The following is a 24,489-nucleotide window of genomic DNA, read 5'->3' as shown; positions in this document are numbered from 1 at the left end:
AAGGAACCTACTCCTGGTGAAGATGTTGTGAAGACTGTTGAAACGACAACAGAGGATTTAGAATATTACATAAGATTAGTTGATAAAGCAGTGTCAGGGTTTGAGAGGACTGACTCCAGTTTTGAAAGGTGGGTAAAATGCTGTCAAACAGCACTGCATGCTACAGAGAAACCATTTGTGAAAGAAAGAGTCGATCGATGTGGCAAACTTTCATTGTTGTCTTAAGAAATTGTCTCGGCCACTCCAGCCTTCAGCAGCCACCACCCTGATCAGTCAGCAGCCATCAGCATCGAGGAAAGACCCTCCACCAGCAGAAAGGTTATGACTCACTGAAGGTTCAGATGATGGTTAGCATTTTTCAGCAATAACATATTTTTTAATTAAGGTATATACATTTTTTAAGACATAATACTATTGCACACTTAATAGACTACAGTATACTGTAAATATACCAAAAAATTCATGTGACTCACGTTACTGTGATAGTCGCTTTACTGTAGTGGTCTGGAACCGAACCTGCACTATCTCTGAGGTACAATTGTACATATTCTTCTCAAGCACACAAAGAACATTCTCAGGATAGATCACAGGTCATAAAAACAGTCTCAACAAATTTAAGATGGCTGAAATCATATCAAGTATCTTTTCTGACCACGATGGTATGAAACTAGAAATCAATAACAGGAGGAAAGCTAGGAAGTCCACAAATATGTGGAAATTATACAACACACTTCTGAGCAACTAATGGCTCAAAGGAGAAGTCAAAAGGGAACTCAAAAAATACCTTGAACAAAAATTGTACACAAACACATACACACACAGAGGAATGTTATTCAGCCATAAAAAAGAAGGAAGTCCTACCATTTGCGACAATGTGGATGACCTGGAGGTTTAAGTGAAATAAGCCAGACGGAGAAAACAAACACCGTATGGTATCACTTATAGGTGGAATCTAGAAAAAGAAAAAAAAAAAGCACCAATTTCATAGAAACAGAGAATAGAACGACGGTTGCCAACGGCTGGGGACGGCAGAATGGGGCAACAAAGGTCAAAGGATACACATTTTCAGGTACACAAAGAATATTTTCTGAGGATGTAACATACAGCATTATGACTATGGTTAATAGTACCGTACTGTATACCTGAAAATTGCTGAGAGTAGACCTCAAGCATTCTCACCATCAAAAAAAAAAAAAGCTAACTAAATGAGGTGATGTGTCAATTGATCTTGGTACCATTCCACAATGTGCATCAAATCACTACATTTATACTTAAACATATACATTATATTTATCAATTATTCCTCAGTAAAGTTTAAAAAATGTATCAGGACAGTAAAGCATCACCAAATAAAATATTTGGTTGAGCCAAAAGGATACTGAGAGCTTATAATGTTGAAGGTCTTAAAAAGAAATATAAAATGAGCTTGTTTGCACTTGGGTACTTGGCAAAAAGAAAAACAGGCAAAAAGATTAGCAGCTTGACTTAAAAACAAAATAAAGGAGGAGGGCAATGTAGTGGTTCCTTGCCATAGTCAGATTTCCCACTTGCAGTTTTTACCTCTTGTGAGCAACCCTGGAAGCTGGTGAGAGAGGATTCCAGCTTTGCTGCAGCATGAATTTGAATTCTGTGGCGAGGTGGCTATGTGAAAAAGTCGCCTAGGGAGTGTGAGTGGACTGCCCAGCATCCACACCTCACTAGTGATTTCCTATTTTCTACTACTTGGCCCTGGCACAGTACCTCTGTAAGGATTTGAAGGAAATGCTTTAAAACGTCCAGTAATACTTTATGGTATATTGTATGGTGCTATCTGGGATTCACAAAAATCTTAGCATATACCTATTTCACCCCAAGAGTTTCCTGTTTAAACCTAAAACATCTAGATGTCCTTGTTTTACTATAATGTGTATTTTGTCCACCTTGTGCCTTCTGTTATCCACTTATTTTTTTATTATGCTGATTCTATAACTACTGCTCAAAGGCAGAAATTCATTCTTTTAAGTTAAAAGGCTACAGCACTGGGCTTCCCTGGTGGCGCAGTGGTTGAAAGTCCGCCTGCCAATGCAGGGGACACGGGTTGGTGCCCTGGTCCGGGAGGATCCCACATGCCGCGGAGCAGCTGGGCCTGTGAGCCACGGCTGCTGAGCCTGCGCGTCCGGAGCCTCTGCTCCACAGCGGGAGAGGCCACAACGGTGAGAGGCCCACGTACCGCAAAAAAAAAAAAAAAGCTACAGCATTGTGTGGAGAATTCTCATACCAAGAAAAATGCCTAATTTTCTCCTATGCACCAGGGTTGGAAGACCTCTATAAAATTCATTTGATTATAATGTATAAATCATTAAAATAAAGTAGCATCACAATTACTATTAGGAAGTAAACGAAAAGAAGCAAACAATGTTAATGAAATTGTTCTAGGAAAGCTATAGGGGGAAATCCAATTCTGAAAACATGTATTTTTAGCTTCTAGATAAGGAGAGTTTTACTTTCTCAACTCCATAAACACATTTTTGTTTTTAGTATTAGTTAAGAATTAACTATTCAACATTTAGTGGTCACTGTGTAAAATCAGTTTTTAGTAATAGGAATGTAAGATATGGTAGAAAGCATTATTCGACTTTACTAACCTCACTCATAATGTTGAATACAAATGCAAAATTAAGTGGTGACCTTTAATTTTAAATCTAATTCAAAGCATGGTCTCTTAGACTTAAGAAACAAGGCAGATAGATATATGTCACAAGGGGGAGGGGAACCAAAAAACCGAATCCAAAAAATCCCAATGATTTATCTATGTATTATAAAGTTCAAGCTGTAGCCCTTATATTCCTTTAAATAGTATTTTCTTTTGAATTTCCATTAACCTCATTAGTAACTGAGTTTTTAATCAGACCCTATAACCTATCATGAATCTTCCAATTATAAATTAAAAAAAAACAAAGGCAGATATGTGTACCAAGTACTTTATGAAATTCACCACTCACAACTGACCTTCACATACACATTTCAAAAATCAAAAGGACACTGACATTCTTAAAACCCAAAGGCTAGATAAGGCCCACCTTTCCAATCTTTTCTGCATTTTAAGAAATGATCTGATCTAATGATGTGTTAATGTAGAAACACATTATATATTTTAACATCAATAAGGTATGACATTCAAGGGGAGAGCCAATAAACCTCTGTATTTTAAAACCAAAAGGAACACATCTTGGACACCTTAAATTATAAAATTCAGTTCTAAGCAGGAACTGTTACTGTGTAACAAATACTGCTCATATCAAAAGTGCTGGTGACAAAGAATTCAACAAAGAATTCAATATGCCCTCCCCACAGAATCTGTTCACATACATATGCATATATCTATAACTGTAACAAGATTTTAAATGATTAAGGTGCTTAAATTTTGCACTGCAGGACTAATTCAATAAGTATTCATCTGCTACCTCTTTGTAGCAGCTCCAGTTAGAGTGAATGATCCACGGGCAAAAGCGCAAAAATGCTGTTATTTTCTGGAATGCGGCATTTGTGGCGCTGGAGTGCCCTCTATTGGTAGTGAAGAGGACACACTCATTAGCTGCCCTGCATGCATCTTCTCATTAACCCGGAGTTCACACCCATCCTGCAGCATTCTAACTGCTATTCGGGCGATGTTCTTAGAGTCATCAAGACCACTGTGAGGCCGCCCATCGTAATCCATTCCGAGTTTTTCAAGCATTATTGTCAGCTTGGTTTGGCTTCTAGGAACCTGAAAAATAAACAGCTCAGTAAATAATTCTTTAGTAGTCTATAAGTCATAGTGAAGTGGAAAAATAAGCTGAAAATGAACAGTAATAGCTAAATAAAGTTAGGCAAAGGGCAAATACTCTCGGGTCAAATGAAGCAAATAAATAAACCTTCAGAGCTTTAAAAAAATGATCTTAGAGTTTTAGATAAAAATACATATAAACAGATAGGATCCTTAAAACATCTAAAAAGTTTGCAGTTTTATAACTTAACAAATAATTTATGAAAGGAAATGCATTGTTTTGAACATCTAAATTTAACCCAAACTAATTTTTTGGCATGGTATTTTTCTGTAATGTATTATTTTACTTGACTGACAAAGTTTATAACTTTTATATATCAAAGGACACTATCAAGAGAGTGAAAAGGCGGCCCACAGAATGGAAGAAAATATTTGCAAATCACATACATGGAAAGGGATTACCATCTAGAATATACAAAGAATTCCTAAAACTCAACAACAAAAAAAGCAAACAACCTGATTTAAAGAACTTGAATAGACATTTCTCCAAAGAATATAATATACAAATGGGAAGAGGAGAAGAAAATTTTTAAAAAGGAAAATGTAAGTTTCCTCAACTTACACTACTAATCAGCATTATAATTGGTATCTAGTACAAAGGGGGGAAACCACCCAGAAAAGAGCAGCCTAAGAAACTGACCAATATAAACAGATCCACAGAAAAATGTAATTCTCTACTCAAAAAAGCACTGGCAATTCTGCCTTAACGTATCTAAAACTTTCTGATCACTCTAATGTACTATGAGCTGTAGATGTTTTTATGCAGACCTGAAAATTCTTTTATGGTTTTAGTAATTGTTAATAATTATCCTTAGAATAAGTAAATTATTCCTCTAAGGTAAAGGTTGGAGAAAGACCCCTTACATAAAAACGCATTACCACCTGGGAGTTGTAGCATGAAAAGAATCTAAAGCTGATCAGCCCCTACAAATTTATATGAAATTCAGAGGACAGAGGCACATTTGAAACTATATCACAGGATACAACAAGCAAAATCCAGACTATGGGAAACTATAGGACAAATGGCTCAGGTTCTTGGGGGGGGGGGGGGGAACAACTGCTAAAAGGAAAAAGGAGGCGGGAAAGGAATTTATAAATTTAAAAACTTGGGGCTTCCCTGGTGGCGCAGTGGTTAAGAATCTGCCTGCCAGTGCGGGGAACATAAGCTCGAGCCCTGGTCCGGGAGGTTCTCACATGCCGCGGAGCAACTAAGCCCATGCGCCACAACCACTGAGCCTGGGCTCTAGAGCCCGCAAGCCACAACTACTGAAGCCCACGTGCCTAGAGCCCATGCCCTGCAACAAGAGAGGCGACTGCAATGAGAAGCCTGCTCACCGCAACTAGAGAAAGCCCACACACAGCAACGAAGACCCAACGCATCCAAAATAAATAAAATTTATTTTAAAAAATAATTTAAAAAAATTTTAAACTTACGAGACATGTCACCCAACTGCAAATGTGTGAAGTTTATTCTGATCCTCATTCAACACACAAAGGGTAAAAGAAAACAAAATATTTATGATATTTATGATGATTTGATAACATGAAGGAATTACTGTTAATTTTTTTAGGTGTGATAATGGTGTGGTGGTTATGTTTTCTAAAAGAGTCATCTTTTGGGGGTTACACAATGAAATGTTTACAAAGCAAATGAAATAATGTTTAAGATCTTCTTCAAAATAATAAGGAAAAGGTAAAGTGGGTAGGGTTATAGATGAAACAAGGTTGGTCATGAGTTAATAACTGTTGAAATTGAGTCATGAGAGTTCATTGTTATCTGTCTACTTTTGTATGTGTTTGTAATTTTTCATAACCAACTTTTTTTAAGAAATCACAAAATTAGTGAAAAATCCACAAAAAAGGAAAAAATATTTACCAAATATAATCAAAGGAAAGAAATCCAAATGACTAATAACATAGGAAAAGGAGCTCAGTTGCATGAGTAATTAGGCAAATGCAAATCAGAACCTCAATGAGATGTCATCACACATCCACCACACTTACAAACATTTTAAATGACTGGCAATACCAGATGCTGGCAAAGACGTGGAGCAATAGTGAATCACACACTCTTCTTGTGAGAGTGCCAACTGGTACAACCACTTTGGAAAACAATTTTTGCATTATCAAGTAATCTCAATGTGGTACATATTCTATAACCCAGCAATTCAACTCCTAGGCTTATACTCTGGAGAAATGAGCATGCAAGGCACCAGAAGATATGCACAGGAATGTTTATAGCACCACTGTTCATAAAAAGCCCCAAACCAAAAACCACCCAAAGTAGATAAACCAACACAATGGAATTCTACACAGCAGTAAAATAAATGAACTTCGGCTATATACACAAGAAGGATGAATCTCAAATATAATGTTGAGGAAAAAAGCAAAATAAACAATACAGCCAGCATGATGCTAATTATATCATTTTCAAAAACAGGCAAAACTAAACCATATGCTATAAAGATCAACATATAAATATTAAAACTATAAGGAAGGGTGGGAGGGAGGCTCAAGAGGGAGGGGATATGGGGACATATGTATGCATATGGCTGATTGACTTTGCTGTACAACAGAAACTAACACAGCATTGTGAAGCAATTATACTCCAATAAAGATGTATAAAAATAATAATTAAAAAATAAAGCTGTAAGGAAAAACAAGAAAATTATCCCCATGAAAGTATGGATTACAGGAGCTCTAGGAGGAAGGAAGAGGGTTAAGTGGGTGGAATTTACAAGGGATTTCACTCTAAAAACAATCTGTCAAAATCCACTTTTCTGTACATATAGTTCTCAATTTTAAAATGCTAAACAAAAAAACAAAAAAAATGTTTTGAGAGAAAAGCACCTTTTCTCAGGAAAGGATGTGCTTCATCAAAATGTGGTTGTAAAGGGAAAAAGATGACCCAAGATCTAACATGTGATAGAGAAGCAAAGGAAATCTTCTAGGATGATTTTTGAAGAAGCCTGAAGAACAGCTCAGATTAGAACAGGACTAAAGGTTCCAGAAAGCTAGTCTCCAAGGTAAAAAAGGAAAAAAAGAAAAATTGACACACCACCTGAGTGTTTTGAGTACTGAAAAGTGATTTACAGTTTGAATGGAGAGTAAAAGCATAAGAAAACAACTAAAGAAGTCAATTATTAAATCTGGGGAAAAATGAATGGTAGCTGTTTAATGGTGCTGAACCTTCACTTTGCATTGCAGGAACTCAACAGATACCTCAGACTGAAAATTCAAGAAACAGCATAAATATATAATCCGGAAACAGGAAAGTTAATATGAGAAGAAACAACTTTAAAAAGTTAAAAGTGTTTGGGAGAATAGGAACCAGTACTGGTGAGGGCCATGGTGGAAGACTGCCATTTGTTATGAGACTTGCAATATTATTTTTAAAAATTTACACTACACACACGTATTAACTTTGATAAAATTAGAATGAAAAATCAGTGGGGAGCATTTGTTCCACAAACAATCCATATATTGAATACCCCTACAGTTTCAAACCTCTGTTACTGAAGATCATACATATATAGTTACCCTATTTAAGTAACAGGCTGAGTGAGGAATATAGCTTATTTTTCTAAACTCACATGAACATAACTATTTGGAATCTGAAGAATAACAACTAATTATATGACCTTTTTCTGTGAAAAGTACCTAGTAAATCATAACTTTATGTACATGCAAAATATAATAAATTTATCAAGAGCAGTATAATCAATATAGAAATCTTACCTTGTAAAAGTTTCCATATGACTTTCGAATATTGATCCACTTTTTGGCAAAAGGTGGATATTTGAGCCTGCTTAGCTGGCACTGAATGTTCAGGAACTTACTCATATCCCATGAACTTAAATCAAAAGAGGAAAAAAATCTGGATTAAATAAATGCTATACCATTCTTAAAAATGAGGATTTTAAGTCATTCTATTTGTTTTTATTTAGACATCACCTTTCTTATATTCACACGTAACATCAAGCTTAGAAAATTAACTTCTCTTCCTCCAAAATAATAATTCAAAAACAAACTTTAAAAAGCAAAGTGGGGGGCTTCCCTGGTGGCGCAGTGGTTGAGAGTCCGCCTGCCGATGCAGGGGGACACGGGTTCGTGCCCCGGTCTGGGAAGATCCCACATACCGCCGAGCGGCTGGGGCCGTAAGCCATGGCCGCTGAGCCTGTGCGTCCAGAGCCTGTGCTCCACAATAGGAGAGGCCACAACAGTGAGAGGCCCGCGTACCGCAAAAAAAATTAAAAAAAAAAAAAAAAAAGCAAAGTGGAAGTTGGATATATTAAATTTTTTTGACAAACTGTCTAATTCTTATTGGACTCATCTTGACCATTTTTATGGTTCTGATTACCTAGGCACACCTCTATCTTGTTGAGTTTTTTTTTTTTTACAACTCTAAAATAACTGCTCAGCTTACTTTTAATGCCAAGTTTATCACATTAGGAAGTTCCTTGAGGGTATGCTTTGAAATAAAACAAAAAACACAAACAAATGAACAAAATACTTGAGAGAAACAAACGTATCTGATATCAAGTAGTTAGAATGCAATTTGCTCTGCCACAGCATACGTTTCTACAACACGAATCAACCTATGTAGTTAAGTAGGAGAATCCTGGCTGTATCATGTAGAAGTTATGTTGCCTCATATGTGGTTTTTCCTTGGCAAAGGGAGTCAGAATTGCAGCAGTAGAAATTATAACCTTCAGCAGGAAAGAAAAAGCTCTCAACTCGGCCGCTGTGCCAGCAACAGGAGTACTTTTAAGAAAATTAAAAACAAGCACCTGCCCCCACAATCCTCTGGCTTCTGTGCCTTTGTAACATCCTCTGAGGTGCCTTCTACAGACCCCGGGAAGCTTGCCTGGGCTGTCCAAATTATTTCTGGGGGTATCAATTATTGTTTTTGTTAGTCCTCTGGTTACAAAATTGCACAGATTTTGAATGATCTGTCCCACAATGTGAGGTTTTTTACAGAATTGCACACACCACGTTATGACAGAAACACTGTGTACTTTAGCACGAACACTGCTCATTCATGCTGAAAATCAGGAACAGGTTTCTAAAGAGGCCCATCAACATTTTCCCAAACTTCCATTTTTAAGCACAATTATGATAGGCCTAAATTCAATGCTCTTCTCCTATTGCACCTGAGGGCCTCTAAACCCTTCACTTAGGTGACACCTCAGCTTTTGTCCACAATTTGAAACAGAAGTTCATTAGGACTTTCTTCTTCAACCTTAATAGCATAGGGTATAGGAGGTGGCTCAGCACAATGCTGTTAATCCTGTTTTAATCTCTCTCATCTCCCCACTTGGCTTTTCATTTAACTAATACTTCTGGAGCATAATTTTGAGCTCAGCACTATAGTAAGCAATATGAAAGACTACCAAGTAGCAAAAATCCTTGCTCTGATCTCCTTGCAAACCTAAGTCTTACACACATGAAGTTTAGACATCAGAATATTTAGTCAGATGCCAACATGAATGGGACATATCAGAGGCTGTAAGGCTTCAAGAAAAAGGTCAACGTGAGTTGTAGTGTCCAAAATAAAATATGAGGTAGGCTCTGGGTAATAATAAAGAAGAGTCAAGGAAGAGAACCTTCCAGCAGAGAGGAAAGCTGTATGGGTACAGAGAGGAAGGATAAACCGTGTGGTTCATGGGCCAGCCTGACTGGAGTAAAAAAGAAAAATGGCAGGAGGGTTAGGCTACAACGGGCAAGGTGGGATTAGACAACAGAGCCTTGAAAGCCAGACTGAAGAGTCTGGATTTTCTTGAGCAAGGAAGTGTCCTGATAAAAACAGCGTTTCAGTAAAGTCATTTAAGTTTTATACATTAATATTTAATCTTCTTCTAGCACTGGATCAGACTGTTATCTCTGCTTTCCCTCCTCTCTCTGACATCTAGGACTTAAAATTTAACCAGGAATAAGAATGTAAAAGAAAAGCTACTGTCTATTGTGGGGACTCCTTTAGTAAATAATATTTTTTGTGGTTATTCTAAAAGTTGGATGAGTTAGGACATCTTTAATCTTAAGAAGTAGATTAAAAAAGATAAATTTCCTTAATACTTACCCATCTGTTAATATGGAATATTTATACTTTGTTCCTAATTCCTTCAATTTCATCCAGTCAATGACTTTTTTCAGTACCTGAGGGAAGGTATCCGCTTTGTCTACCTGATCCTGAGGATATGAAAGTAAAATATATAAAAATCTGGGTAGTTACATGTAGTCCTACCCAGAAACAAACACTGGAGGGAAAGAAACAGTAGGAGAAAGTCTTAACTATGATCTTTTAAATTCTTCATGGTTTTCTAGGCTAAGATTCACCTAAAATTCCATTTTTAAGACAGTTAAAAATTGTTTATAGCCAAGTATTAGGGACTGCTTTCAACTGAAGTATAAAACCCTCCCCAGATTAAGATTTAAGATCATCCTCAGGGGTTCTCTTTTTTCAGGCCTCAACCTAGTGGCTTACTGCTTCTCCAGAGGGGAGAAAAGGGAAATCTCTCCTCAGCTGAAAACCACAGCCCTCTACACTGGTTTCCCTATCTCGAAGCTCACATCCAGAACACATTACACATCTGAATGATCCATCACATCAGTCGCATACTTAAAACCCTCCAAACACTCCCCAAGGTCTTCCAGACAAAAAGACACACAAGACCCTTCATGATCTAGCTCGCCTCTATCACTTCAGCTTTATTTGCGACCATTTTCTCACTAGCCCATAATACACCTGAACCATCCCGAACCACTTACAGCTTTGCCCTTCACACCTGAAATGCCTGCCCAGTCATTCTTTCCCACTTATTTACCTATCATTGACTCGGCCCAAGTTCACCAACTTGAGTTTTGCCCAGGACAGTCCTCCCTTCCCTCTGTCAGAGGGAGGTCTTTCTACAGATGCCCATGACACCCTAATGAAACACTGACTGTCAGTCTTCCTAACCATACTGTGACCAGTGTTTTTTTCTGTCTGTCCCCAACTTACAGATTGTTAAGTGAGCTGAGGAGAGAGACTGCCTTGACCATCTTTGTATCCACTGTAGCTTGGCCAATATTGAATATTATAGCAGGCCCTCAAATATTTGTTGAATGAATGAATAAAGGAACTAAATAAATCAACAAAGGGCCTACCACATTAGAATACAACCAAAAATCAGAGGCCTAAAAAAAATTAAGCTATATATAAAATCAGGTTGTAACAGATACATTTTAAAACTTCATCTCCAAGTTCAACATGGTAACTAACATTTCCTTCACTAATGCTCCATACAAATGAAATGATTACAACTCCTTAAAAGGAAAGGCTAAAAAAAACTTAGCAGGTGTAAAATGTGCTTTTCTATTTTTTAAATATTACAATATAAAAGATCTTTACCAAGCAAGGAAAATATCACATTTAATTATTTACAACAATAATTTTTTTTAACTATGAAATAAATCCCTAATTTCAAAACTTCTTTCAAACTCTAGAAAAAGGAACACAGAATTATAACCTGAGTAATTCCAGTTAGATTGATGCAGAAGTCAGAAAGCTGTGTGTTAATCTCTGGTCTCACATACTGCTGAAACGTATCTTCCTACAAGGGAAGGACAGCAAGTTAAAGTATTCTGAACTATTTTCTATGACTTAAGATACATGATACATAACATGACTATGTCAGCCACATAAGGTTGTAATCTTATAGATGGCTCAAGGCACAGACCTGCCTAGAGTTTTAACAATTTAAGGATAATGCCCTATTCCCAAAGTACTCTAATTTTTTAATTTAAAAATTACGCTTCATAGTTTAAAAAAGTTTAAGATAGAACAAGTACCTGAAAGCAAGTCTTCAAGCCAAAGTTTAACCAGAGGAGCAAAATGTCAATGATTTTGTTTATAATATTTTGAAACTGTAAAGCCTATTAACGCAACCTCTAGTTCAAGATATTAAGAGCTTTTTAAATAACGTAGTATGTTGAAGAAATGCCAGTGTGCAGTTACAAATAAATTAGTTCAGATTCCTGCTCTCCCATTTACTCCTGACTAGTCCTTATTTTTATATTAAGATTCCACTAAACTGAATTCTGAATAAACAAAATTTAACTATATGATATGTAGTCATTTAAAGGGCAATAATACTACTAATTATTTTAGCAATGTTTAACCTCTTCAAGAAGCTTTCATGATTGCCTTCATATTTTATGCTCACAACAACTTTGTGAACTCAGTAAGGACGGCATGGTTATCATCGGGCTCAGGTCTCTAAGCATTTTTTCCTCTGGCCCAATGCTGACTCCCTAAACCAGATCACACTAAGTCACTTGTTAAAAATTAAGGACAATTTCAAAGCCTAAAGATTTATCGGCAGCAATTATTACTACTAGGTAGCTATGGAGAAAAAGACAAAGAATATTACTTATAGTAGAAGATTAAAAAATTAAGAAAAATCATGTTTATAAAATTCTTTTTACACACTAGTGTATTAAGCAGATGAATTATCAAGTTACTAATAATTATAAAAGAGTAAAAGAACAGCAAAGAACATTTGAACTTCAAAAGTTATAGATGTTCTTTACTTACCAGACATATTGCAAAAGGAAAAATTCTACTTAATTGAATTTCATAGATAAATGAAGTTTATCCTTTTAAATATCAGCATTTTGTTTCATAATTTTAAATGAAAATCTTAAAAAAAAATATGCTGCAACTTCCCTTACCATTATAAGCAGGTACTACAAAGTATGACATTAATAAAATTGTATTTGCTATTTAATACTTTCAACAGAATGATGCCAGAGGACTATGCATTCATTGACCAAATATTTAATAATCACTTAAATAAATTACATAGTAAGTTAAAAGGTGATGAGGGTTCTTAAAAAGTAGATAAGAGGGATCAGAAACATTGGGTCTGTGGGGTATTCAAGCTACACTATTGCACAGAGAACCAGTTAGACTTTATTTAGAAGGCAAGAGTTAAGGAATGCCCGGAAGGAAGGAAGGAAGGAAGGAAAGGAGGACAGGAGGGAGGAAGGGAATTAGCAGCAAGATCTCTGCAGGAAAGGAATTTGAGCTAAAGCTCTGGGAGGTGAGGGGGTGGAGCATGCCTGGAATTTCTGAGAAACAGCAAGCAGGTCAATATGGTGCAATCAGAGGTAACAAGAAGCCAGATCACATAAGGAATATGACTCTTACTCTGAGTTAAACGGGGAGCCATAAAAGAGTCGTGAGCAGAGGAGTGAAATGCTCTGACATATATTATAAGGATCACTCTGGTCACTAGGTTGAGAATTGGCTGCAGGGAATAAGGATAGAAACAGAGACTGGTTAAATGATGAACAAAAGCAGCAAATCCAGACAAGAAATCAGTGGGACTCAGACTACAGTCATAGTAGTGTGGTTAAGTGGCTGGGTTCTGGATATATTTTGAAGGCAGAGCAAACAAGTCACTGATGGCCTGGATGTGTGATGTGAGAGAAACAGGAGTTAAGGATGACTCCAAGCTTTCTGGACTGAGCAATTAGAAAGACAGAGTTGCTAGCCCTCAAGCTAGGGAGGCTGAAGATAAAACAGGTTGCGGGTAAATCTGGGACACGTTAAGATGTCTGTTTAGATGTCCAAGTAGAGATCGTAAGTAACAGTCTGGATTTGGGACAGAGGACGAGATTGGAGATATGTATTTGGAAGACATCAGCATGTAGTTTCTAAAAGCTACGGAACAAGATGATAGACGAGATCATTAAGGAAGAGGATCTATATAGAGAAGACGACCTGGGATTGAACCTACAGCATCCTATATTAGGAAGTTGGGAAGAGAAGGATCAACCAGCGAAGGAAACTGTGAAGGGGAACCCAGTTAGGCTGGCGAAAATGCAGGAGAATGAGGGGTTCTGGCAGTCACTTGAAGGAGACAGTGGTCAATTCCACCAGGACTTAGGTAAAGGTCAAAAATGACACTGAGGAGTGATTTTAGTGGAGTGATGGGCTGGAATACATAAATTAAACCTACAAGTGGTATGGGTTTAACAGAGAATGGGAGGAAACAGACAGAAGTGTATGTAACTTTTACAAAAACCTGCTGTAGAGGAACAAAGACACGGGGTAGCTGGCAGGGAGTGGGATCAAGTGAAGGCTTTTTATGGTGTGAAAAATAACAAGTTTGTATGTGATGGGAACGATATAGTAGAAAGCAATGAATCATTCATGTCTAAATGAGGGACGAGAAGGTCTAGAGCCATATCCTTGAGTGACAGAGAGGAAGTAAGATCTAGTGAGTTATGCAAGATGATTTGCCTTCATAGCTGTCATTTTTTTCTTTTAATTTACTGACCTTTAATCTGCTTTGGACAAGGAAATTATATAAATGGGCTGATTAAGACTATAACTAAAAGAGGCTTCAAACAACAGAAAGAAAAAACTGTACGCATTTTAATGCACCAAGCCTTTTTATACTTACTCCCAGTGTGTTGGTGGCAACTGGGGATACCACGCACGTGGTACTTCTGGGTAGATGAGCTGTTACAATCCTTGTTCAGGATTTACAAGGCAAACAGTATTAATTTGGAGGGATCCTGCTGAGTTCCTAAACTAACAATGCACTGACGATGAGTATCTAAAGCATATATGCTATATGGCTTAGAAGCCAAGGTTACAAGAGTTGTTTCCCCCATAAACTTTTCACCAGAAAGCTAACTAGTTTTAAGTTGAAAGGTAATTTCTATACCTTATCATTTTTATAGATCAGAGTATACATTAGTCTACCACAGTGGTTCTCAACCCTGACTGCATACCAACTGAGAAGCTTTAAAAAAAAAAGCTAATGCCAGGGGCCCCACGGAACAACTAAATCAGAATCTCTGGGACAAGGACCAGGCATCAGTTTTTTTTGTTTTTTGTTTGTTTATTTGTTTTAGCTACTGGAAAAGGAGAGGAGCAGACCCTGAAATTATTTTATTATAGCCCATCTATTAAGTATGCAGCAAGAGCAAACACCCCCTCTTTAGAATTCTAATTCTAGCTGAAATAGCAAATGGGACCTTAGTAGCCAACCCCAGAATAGCTGCTGCTAAAAATAAAATTAAAACAATTCACTTACTATTTCTAAGGTATGAGTATTCAGTAAAACAACAGGAAATTCAATTATTTCATGTATGAACTCAGGTGGGTTACCCTCTTCACAAGTGGCTTCAAAGTCAATAACACAAATGTAGTCGTAGTAACTGTCAGCACAATTGCCCTCTTTCAACATCAGCTTCTGCTTCTTATAATAGTTTTTCAGTCTCTTCTTTAGTACATCCTTTACACCTCTAAGGAAAATAAGAATAAAATTAACGCTTAGGTGAATTTTACAGGCAAGAATCTGAACTCTTACCTGCTGGCACTGGGTTGAACACGGACAGCATTATCCCAGCATAATTTAGCAAATGTTAGCCAAAATAAATGTAAAGAAAGCAAAGCTAATTTAGCAAAGAACTAATTAAAACAGAACGTTTAATACAGCATCAATATTTTAATTCACACGTACCTTTTCATTTTTCTCGTACGATATATAAAATATATATTGGTGTTTCAAACCATAACCTTTGTCAGCATACACTACCTATACACCCCTGTTGCCTTATATAATAAGATGACATACATGATACAAAACCCGAAATTAATACTGAATTATTCTGCTGACCAAACACAAATTTCAGAGAATGAAAATTCAGGAAAATTGAACATAGTATGCTCTCTCTTTCCTTTCTTTTGGCTTTTGTAAGTTAGACAACTAAAAAAATCCACATGAATTTGAAAGCATTATGAGCCTAGTAGTATGTAAAGTTGAATGTCTCTTAGCTATTTAACTAGGAAAACTAATTTAGGAGACCCTAGAATAAACCATGCCCAGAAGAACACTGGCATAGTCAGTAGAATCTTAATTGCAATTAGATTTCTTCATTTACCGTGGGTAGAATTGGATTCAGGAGATTTCTGTTTTACAGGTATTTTTAAAATATACGTGCCACAAAAGGGAGGTGGGGCAAAGCTGTTCTAAATTTATGACAATGGTGGGTAAAGGCAGTCACATTCGTTCGTCAAACAGTATATATTACTTCAAAAAATCAAAAGTCGCAACCATTACTTAGACTTCCTTCACTGTTACTTGGCTGAGTCCTGTAAGGGCTTGTAAATTCAAAATGGTAGTAAAAATAAGAGGATCTAAAAACTGTAACTAATGGGAAGTGACAAGGAGGGCATTTTGGCCCCGTCACCAATTAGTGACCGTTAGAAAAAATGTTTCTAACCTTTTGTTTTCCTTTCTAAACTACCACTAAAAAGGAATCTTATCCATGAAAAATCCTGATAATTAACCAGCAAGTTGTTTTAAGACAAAATGTGTTAATATGTTTATTTGCTTGAGATTTTCCAGACTACCAAAACCTAGGAAGGAAACCCTCAACTCCTTTCATATTAAGGTATTGTGCGTGACCTCTGTGTCATGGGACAGCTTTGGATTGCTTTGTCTTAATTTCTTTTCTTTCTTTCTTTCTTTTTTGGAAGAAACTATAGTTTACTAAAGGTGAAACGTTATTTACTAAAAGGCTGTCTGCAAACCTAATGGCAACATAAACACATAACCAACCAGTTACTCCAGAGAGAAAACTTTATCTTTAACATCTCCCTTGCCCCTCCACATCCAAACAATCACCATTTCTGCCAATTCCAACTCAGAGAAACATACAGAATCTGGTTCTCCTGAATTCTCTCCGGTGGGGCTCCCATTAGCTTCCTGGACTCTGGCACACGTCTCCCCTATCACAGCCCTCCTCTTCATTCTTCACCTTGCTCGAGAGCTAAGCACTAGCACCACCTTCCTGCTGAAATATTTCAGTGGCTCCCTTCTGCTTACAGGTAAAATGCAGACTTTAGCACAGAGTTCCTTCACCACTAGGCTATGACCTACCATTTCGTCATCTTCTTCAGATGCTCCCCCTCCCCACAGTACGCTGCACACTGCAGACAAAACACAATACAGGCCACGTCCCGAAAATGGGGCATGCTTTCCTGTTCCATAGCTTTGGTTGTACAAAGAAAAAGCAAGATCATGTAGCAGAAAATATACAAACAGAAATTAGGAGTTTTGATTTCTTTTCGCCCCAAATACCCTCCCCCTCCCTTTTCTGTTTTAAGTCAATTCAAATGTCACTTCTGAATCCCTGAGACAGACTCTTCCGCATTCTCATGCTGCACTTGGCCAGACCTTCGATACAGCTCTGGTCACTCTGTATTGTGATTATTGGTTTGTGTATTTTCCTAAAAGACTGAGATTTCCAAAATAGGGAGTAGATCTGTTTTACCTTTATAACATTATTACCTAGTAAAGTACTTACAATTCAGTAAGTGTTTGTTGACTAAATGTATAAACATACATTTGATCTCTCTAGCTCCCATATAAGTCAGGAGTGAGCAACTGATCTTCACACCTGGGAAGAACACACATTTTGCCCAGAAAATCTTAAATAGGCTACACGTTGTATTCCCAGAATAGAAAGAGTCAGGGGGAAAGGAGGTAAAAATCTTCTTCACAAATTATGGAGTAGACAATCGAGAAGGGGGAAAAAATACATGTGTGCTCTTTTGAAAAGCAGTGAAGCTCTACTTTAAAGCAAAGAGGAGGAATACTGCTTATAAGAGAATAAGGATTCAGGGGGACCTCAAAACAATAAGTTTTCCTCTATTACCTGTAGTTATTTTTTTCTAGATGCCTGGCAATTCTCTTGTGTATCAAGAAGCTACATGTTTTTCTGGATCCCAAAGGTCATTCCTGCCCCATGCCCCAAGTCAAAATAAAGTGATTTGTTTCACAAAAAGTTATTAAAACTTAAGTATGTATACATCTCATTGAAGATACACACACATGCACACGTACACACTCTTGAGCTGGCTAAGCTGCATTATTTTCTCATTCAATATACAATTAAACATAACACTTACTATCATACTGCATATTTTTAGAAACTAAAACAGAAGAAAAAATACTTCCTAGTAGGTGAAAGTTGTTTTTTTTTAATTACCTGGTTTCGAAGAAATCTTCTTTATAAAAATAATACAAATGAACAAGAAAAAGGAAAAATACTCAATCTCGTTAATAAGTTATAATTATCTATCAACCAAATGATCAACTAAAAAAATTTTTTAAACATACTCAGTATAAAATGATAGATAACTCCTATACACTTCTGGTAGATGATCAAAACGTTCATCAACTTTAACTCAGCAATACTACTCTACTGTCTAAAAGACTGACAGAAATAATCAGAGTCACACAAAGATTCATGGATAAGAATGTAAATTATAGCTGTTATTTGAATTGTTAGTAATGGTTATCTCTTTATAATAGGATTACAGATATTTTTCAGTGTTTTCAAGATTTTCTAGATGAACATGTACTACTTTTATAATTTTAAAAAGTTATTTTTAATTACCTGGTTTCAAGCTTGAATTCTGAAAGTTTGGCTCTGAGCTCTTCCTTACTCATTCTATTAATGCAACCATTCGTAATAGCAATCTCTTTGTAAACTGGGTCACTGAAATCACTTGCACTGGAGGTAATGAACTTAGATCCTTTTGTTTCTTGGCCATCAAGTCTCCATCGCTGCTTTTTCTACCACACACACAAAAAATACATATATATATATAGTTTATAATTAGTACAAACATCTTAAATATTCAAACTCCTAAGGGCTCTTTGTGCTAATATGTTCAATAAAAAGTGCTTAGGAAGAAGGAGGATGTGTTTCCAATACGATTTACCCTGCTCTCTTCTCAGTCACGAGGTTCCTTACAGGAAATGAAGCTAAGTAAAAAGAGCACTGGTTTTGGGAGTCAGAGCAACCTCAGTACAGAGCCAGCTGATTGTTTAATAGTAGCATAACCTTGGGTAATTACTTATTACTCTGATCTTCAGTTTCCTTATCTATAAAATAAGGTATAATAATAACTGTCTCAAATGGTATTTGGTATTGCTAATGATAAACAGTATTTGGGAGAGATTATTATAAGGATTAAATGAAATCAAGTATATCAGGTTCCTGACACCATACCCAGCATGGCTATTAATAAATGGTAACTTTACTAATTACCATCACAGACTGTAGGTCAGACCTTTTCACAAGCAGTATTCTAAAATTTACAAATGAACCAATTTTTAAGTTAACTTTTACAACATTACGCATGTATACATCAGTGCCTTCCTGAGAATTTTTTAACCTGACTTCGTTTCACAAAGTTAACAGAAATTGGCCAATATAAAAATTAAAGGGACCAGAAATCTGATTGAAAGCTTGCTAGTACCCAAGGCAAAGAAGGAAATAAATTCAGTTCCAAAACACGCAATTTCCAAAAGTTACACATATATCAGTTATTCAGGAGAACTATACTTACTATATTATAAACCTTTCCTCCTTTCTTAAATGAAAATCCATGTTAAGAAGACATAATGTGATTCTAATCACACCACAGGTAGTCCCAAATTACTAATACGTTAAGTTCCAAAGATTCATTTACATGTTATTTTCCACATGCAATGTTACAAATATTAGGTATGTTACAGAATTTTCAAAAATACTTTGGAGTTTACTAGCAATCCATACTAAAGCTTGTTAACTTAGTTATAACTTACCACATTGTCCCCACGTGAACTTCAATGACAGATTAAGGAGGGATAACCGTGGATAGGACACAGTGCCTGAGTTGGAACTGATCCTGATGGTTCAGGGACTATTTCTCACTCTTAGCTCTCAATTTAATGCAACACACATTTAGCAGATACTGTGCTAGAATACTTAAGAATTACTCTCTCCCATCTCCTCTGAGGAAAGAGGACAGGAATTCCAATGGATGAACTGTCCATAAATTGAAGAATAATTTTTTAAATAATTTTATTAATTTATTTTTTTTTGGCTGCATTGGGTCTTCATTGCTTTGCGTGGGCCTTCTCTAGTTGCGGCAAGCGGGGGCTACTCTTCGTTGCGGTGCGTGGGCTTCTCACTGCGGTGGCTTCCCCTGCTGCAGAGCATGGGCTCTAGGCACACGAGCTTCAGTAGTTGCAGCACGCAGGCTCAGTAGTTGTGGCTCGTGGGCTCTAGAGCGCAGGCTCAGTAGTTGTGGCGCACGGGCTTGGCTGCTCCGTGGCATGTGGGATCTTCCCGGACCAGGGCTTGAACCCGTGTCCCCTGCATTGGTAGTTGGATTCTTAAACACTGCGCCACCAGGCAAGTCCCTTGAAAAATAATTATATTGAAGTTCCTTGTTGACCAATGTTTTAAAAACTTTATTACACGGATATTTGACTAAGATAAGAAAATAATTAGCTTTCAATACTATATTAAATTTACAATGCCTGGCTACTTTATCATTAGCATTTAATCAGGATTCCTGATTTATCCTTGTCTTTACACTTACAATGAATTTTAAACTTCGTCTTCAATTGGGTTAAAATTGGTCAACAATGAGTAACAGTTTGTCTACCAAAACAAATGTCTCATTTAATTTAAGCAAATTTTCTCCTTGGTTAAATCCTCCCTCTGACTCACTTGCTTAATTCTTATCTAGAACTGTAGCTACAAATATTACCCACAAGTAACACTTAGGCCTCTTCTAGATATGCTACAAATCATGATTTCTATAAAGAAAGTTCTGCTTCCTCTCCTGGGTCCAACCCTAGCCCTCTTCCTTCAGTGAAGTTTAGGACATGGTGAAGGTCCAGTCCTCACAAACTGTGGTCTACACTAATGGTTTCCAAAGAAAACCCACTAAGACAACCCACTAAGGAGCAGAAGGAAAATATTTAAAACCCTGTATGTATTATTAATCTACAAAAACACAAAATTAGTTTACTAAGTAATACATGGATTGATAATGGTGCCCTCCCCAATGTCTGTGTCCATCTGTCACATGTCACAAAGTACCGGCCATACAATGAGGAAAGTAGGGACAGACTCCACCGTACAAGGGAGAATATTCACCTTCATGATACTGTGACATTTTGCAATTTTCACACGTCCCAGTAAATGGTTGCACGGTTTATATTATCCCAAATGAGAGAATCTTTACAATATGGAATTGACCGTGAAAATCTTTTATACCAAATGGAGGCTGACTATCTTCTGGTAAAGTACTTAAAAGTGCTATTGAACTTACAAATGAGTTACATATTTCCTTTTACAAAATGGTATTCCAAAATTGCTGTCATTTTCTGTGATGAGAAAGGGATTAATAGCTTGATCCTTAAAAGTGTTTTGTTTTTGTTTTTTGCGGTACGCGGGCCTCTCACTGTTGTGGCCTCTCCCGTTGCGGAGCACAGGCTCCGGACGCGCAGGCTCAGCAGCCATGGCTCACGGGCCCAGCTGCTCCGCGGCATGTGGGATCCTCCCGGACCGGAGCATGAACCCGTGTCCCCTGCATTGACAGGCGGACTCTCAACCACTGCGCCACCAGGGAAGACCCTGGTTTTTTTTTTTTTTAAATAAACCCTATTTGTTTCAAGATGAAAGAAAATATGTTTTAACAATAACTTAGCAAGTAACTGCTTATCAAGAGAAACCTCTTCTGTGGCAAGAACATTTGGAAAATAGATGTTTTGGAAGTGTTTCCATTATTTTATTGCCAAAAAAAAAAGAAAACCTGCTCATTACCTATTTAAAAAAAAAAGCCTTTGCATCTACACATAAAAAACAAACAAACTTAGAAGCACAATTAAACTTGGTTACAATCCTTCCAAAAGAAGAGTTCTGATGAAATTTGAACCTACTTGGTTAAAAATATAAAATTGCAACACCTATTAGTTTACAAAAACATTTTTGTTGACATCAAAAATAATGAAAATTTACTTAGCTGAAATCCAACAAAATATTTTGCTTACTTGAGCCTGAAAAAAAAGACTGTATCATTGTTTATTAAAAGCATCCAACAACAGGTTTTTAACAAATATGATAGTCACTAACATCAACTAGGAACATTAACTCAGGCCTTAAGTCACTGTATCTCGAAGTTTTAAGACTTCCAAATCTAATGAAGTGTATTCAATCACACTTCTCTCATTAAAAATAAAGTTTTTAAAATTATTTTTAAACGGACTCACTTGATGATGTTATTGACAGTATCTCAAACTGAAGAGGAATGGCGGGGTAGAAGAGCGGTTCTTTAGACAGAAGGGACATGGAGGCCTCTTTGAAAGTAATATCATAAGGCGAAGCAGATAACTATGCAAAAGACCCAGGGGAAGAGCATGCACAGCAAAGGAAGCACACAAAGACCCTTAACAAGAAAGATCATCCGCCATAAAACCGAGTATGCTGGGCACTGAGAGCAAAAGGGAAGAGTTGTACGAGGTGCAGTTAACAATGGAGAAAGGAGCCAGGTCCTGTGGGCAGCAAACTGAAGACTCAGGAGGGGAGAAACCGGTCAGATTCATGTTACTAAAAGCTCATTCTACCTGCTATGTGGGGAATGGGCTGTAGACGGAAAGAACAAGAGCTAGGAAGCCTCCTGCAAGTACCCACACTATGAGGTGCTCCGCATTTGTATGTTATTAACAGAAAATGACCAATTCGGGTACTAGATCGTTCACACTCTGCAGCGCCAGTCAACAATAATCGTATGTGTCAAAGAGATGAATAAAGAAATTTTAAGACGGTTTTTACAACTCTGCCACTGTAACTAGGATCTATCGGTGAGCTATCAAACTCATTAAAGGTTATCAGTCATACATTACGTTTATATGAGATAGTTGTAAATAGGCGAAAACCAGAGACGAAGCTCCAGCTAACAGGCACAATCTCCTTTTGCCAAGCCTGGGAGCTGGGCTTAAAGGTCTTAAGAAGTGATATAGCTAGAGCTGTGGTGGTATTTCTAAATACATCAACTACCCGCTACAGATTAGGGCTACAGAGAATGACAACAGTAACCGTGCGCCCAGAATGCTTAGAGCAGAGTTCCCACGCAGAGCTAATAAAACCACGGTTCGCATACTTCTCGTCTGGGCTGTTTACTCACTTCCAGACAGTAACTGGGACCAGAAGGGGCTTACTGACAACCACCCCCGAGTAAAGGCTCCCGGAGTTGGGGCCAGGGAAGGCGGCCAGGGCTGGGGCCCCAGGGCGCACGGGTTGAGGTTCCTGAGGGAAACCCTCGAAGACAAGGGCGCGCGGGCGGATTCTCACCTCGGAATTCGGGCGCTGCGCCTCCTCCCCGCACGCCGACCCCCGCGAGCCGCGCCGCGCGGGAGCCACGGCCTCGCCGCCGGGCTGGTGGCTCTGCTCATCCTCCATGCCGCGTGTCACGTAAGAAGAGAGCTGCTGGGGCCCACCACTCGCTCTCTCACTCGGCCAAGCCCGAAAGCCTCACCTTTCTCCGCTGAAAAATTACCGGGCTACCGTTCCCGCGGCGGCGACCACACAAACTCGAATGGACACCTCCCACTTCCGGGAGCGTGAGGCGTCCACACGCCGCGCAGGCGCGGTGAGCCGGCGCGCGGAACGCCAGCGCCTCCGCCGAGGAAGGCAGTGGGGGGCGGTGGGTAGAAGGAGAGATGGGAGGAGCGAAGCGGGGGGGAGGTGCGCGCGGGAGAAACCGAACGCTGCGTGCGCGGGGTTGAAGCGACGCCAGAGTTCGGGCTGTAGTCCCTAGAGATTCCGCCAGAAGAAATGACCGATCACCATCTCCTGAGAAGTAAGCGAGGAGTATCCGAGAGAGAGGTGAATTTTAACCATAGAGAATAGCATTTATAAAACAATCTACGTTTTTCCCGTAAGGCGTTTGAGACGCCCACTGCTGGACAAGAAAAAGCAATAGGTCTGGAGTTACTACGAAACTGAACAAAGTAGGTGAAACAACTGTTTTCAGACATTGGACGACAGGTAGTTCCGGACCTTTGTAGCTGAGAGAAGAGAAACAAATGAGATGGGGATTTTTTTTTAGGGAATTTGACGAGGCCAAGTTGGTTGGAATTTATGAGGCGGAGTTTATGGAGAAAAAGCTTCAGAAATCTGCATAGGCGCACCCTTGCATCTTTAGCTGAATAAAAATCAGTGAATATGTTCTGTGAAACTCCACAAGACCAGGAAAGAACAATTATTGGGGAGCAGTAAGCCAAACAATTTTCAGAGCTCACACTGGGCTAAGGAATCATTTGAGTTCCCTGGAGCCGGAGTGGAGAGACTGTTGAATACGGTTGTCGAACGGAGTATGCTATAGAGACCCCCGAAGTGTCATGTCTTAGTAGTCAGGTAAACTAGCCCTAGACTCTGGGCTAGTTTAGACCCTTCAGAAGCTTAAAGACAAGCCCTGATAGAGTCAAACTGCTCAGTAAGTAACCGAACTGCCTGCCAAAGCAAAGCCTGATACTCTCTAAAAGACTAGCACAAAATACGGGATTCAACAACATTATATTCAATATATCAGGCGTCCAGTCAAAACTGAATAGGCATGCCAAGTACGTAGGAAAATATATAGTCAATAGAACCATATCCAGAAATGACAAAAATGATGGCATTAACAGAGAAGGACTCGTGCGTGTAATATGCTCAAGGATTAAACACAAAATATGACAGGAGAGAAACTGAAGAGTTTTTTTTAAAAAGAAGCAAATAGAATTTCTAGAGATGAAAAATATAATATCTGAAAATTTTAAATTTCTACATGGGAT

At 38.0% G+C, this 24,489-nt stretch overlaps 1 protein-coding gene across 2 annotated transcripts; it reads right to left on the bottom strand.

Moving 5' to 3' along the window:
• Nucleotides 1-861: 861 nt before the first annotated feature.
• On the bottom strand, nucleotides 862-23,298 carry ERI1 (exoribonuclease 1). 2 transcript variants are annotated; one of them, XR_012329042.1, is made up of 8 exons: nucleotides 23,006-23,298; nucleotides 18,269-18,447; nucleotides 14,896-15,106; nucleotides 11,314-11,397; nucleotides 9,885-9,994; nucleotides 7,544-7,658; nucleotides 3,444-3,745; nucleotides 862-952 (listed from the first exon to the last, which is right to left on the bottom strand). XR_012329042.1 is itself a non-coding variant. In XM_019921594.2 (7 exons), exons 1-7 carry the CDS (start codon nucleotides 23,111-23,113, stop codon nucleotides 3,503-3,505), a joined length of 1,050 nt encoding a protein of 349 aa, XP_019777153.1. In that variant the 5' UTR covers nucleotides 23,114-23,295; the 3' UTR covers nucleotides 2,947-3,502. The 2 variants fall into 2 exon arrangements, 1 of the variants encoding a protein (XP_019777153.1); XM_019921594.2 differs by lacking the exon at nucleotides 862-952 and having other exon boundaries at nucleotides 2,947-3,745; nucleotides 23,006-23,295.
• Nucleotides 23,299-24,489: the final 1,191 nt, after the last annotated feature.

This window comes from Tursiops truncatus, chromosome 21 (genome assembly GCF_011762595.2).
Source record: "Tursiops truncatus isolate mTurTru1 chromosome 21, mTurTru1.mat.Y, whole genome shotgun sequence".
Classification (NCBI taxonomy): Eukaryota; Metazoa; Chordata; class Mammalia; order Artiodactyla; family Delphinidae; genus Tursiops; species Tursiops truncatus.
The sequence above is the reverse complement of the archived record's forward strand: the minus strand, read 5'-3'. Positions and strand labels throughout refer to the sequence as shown.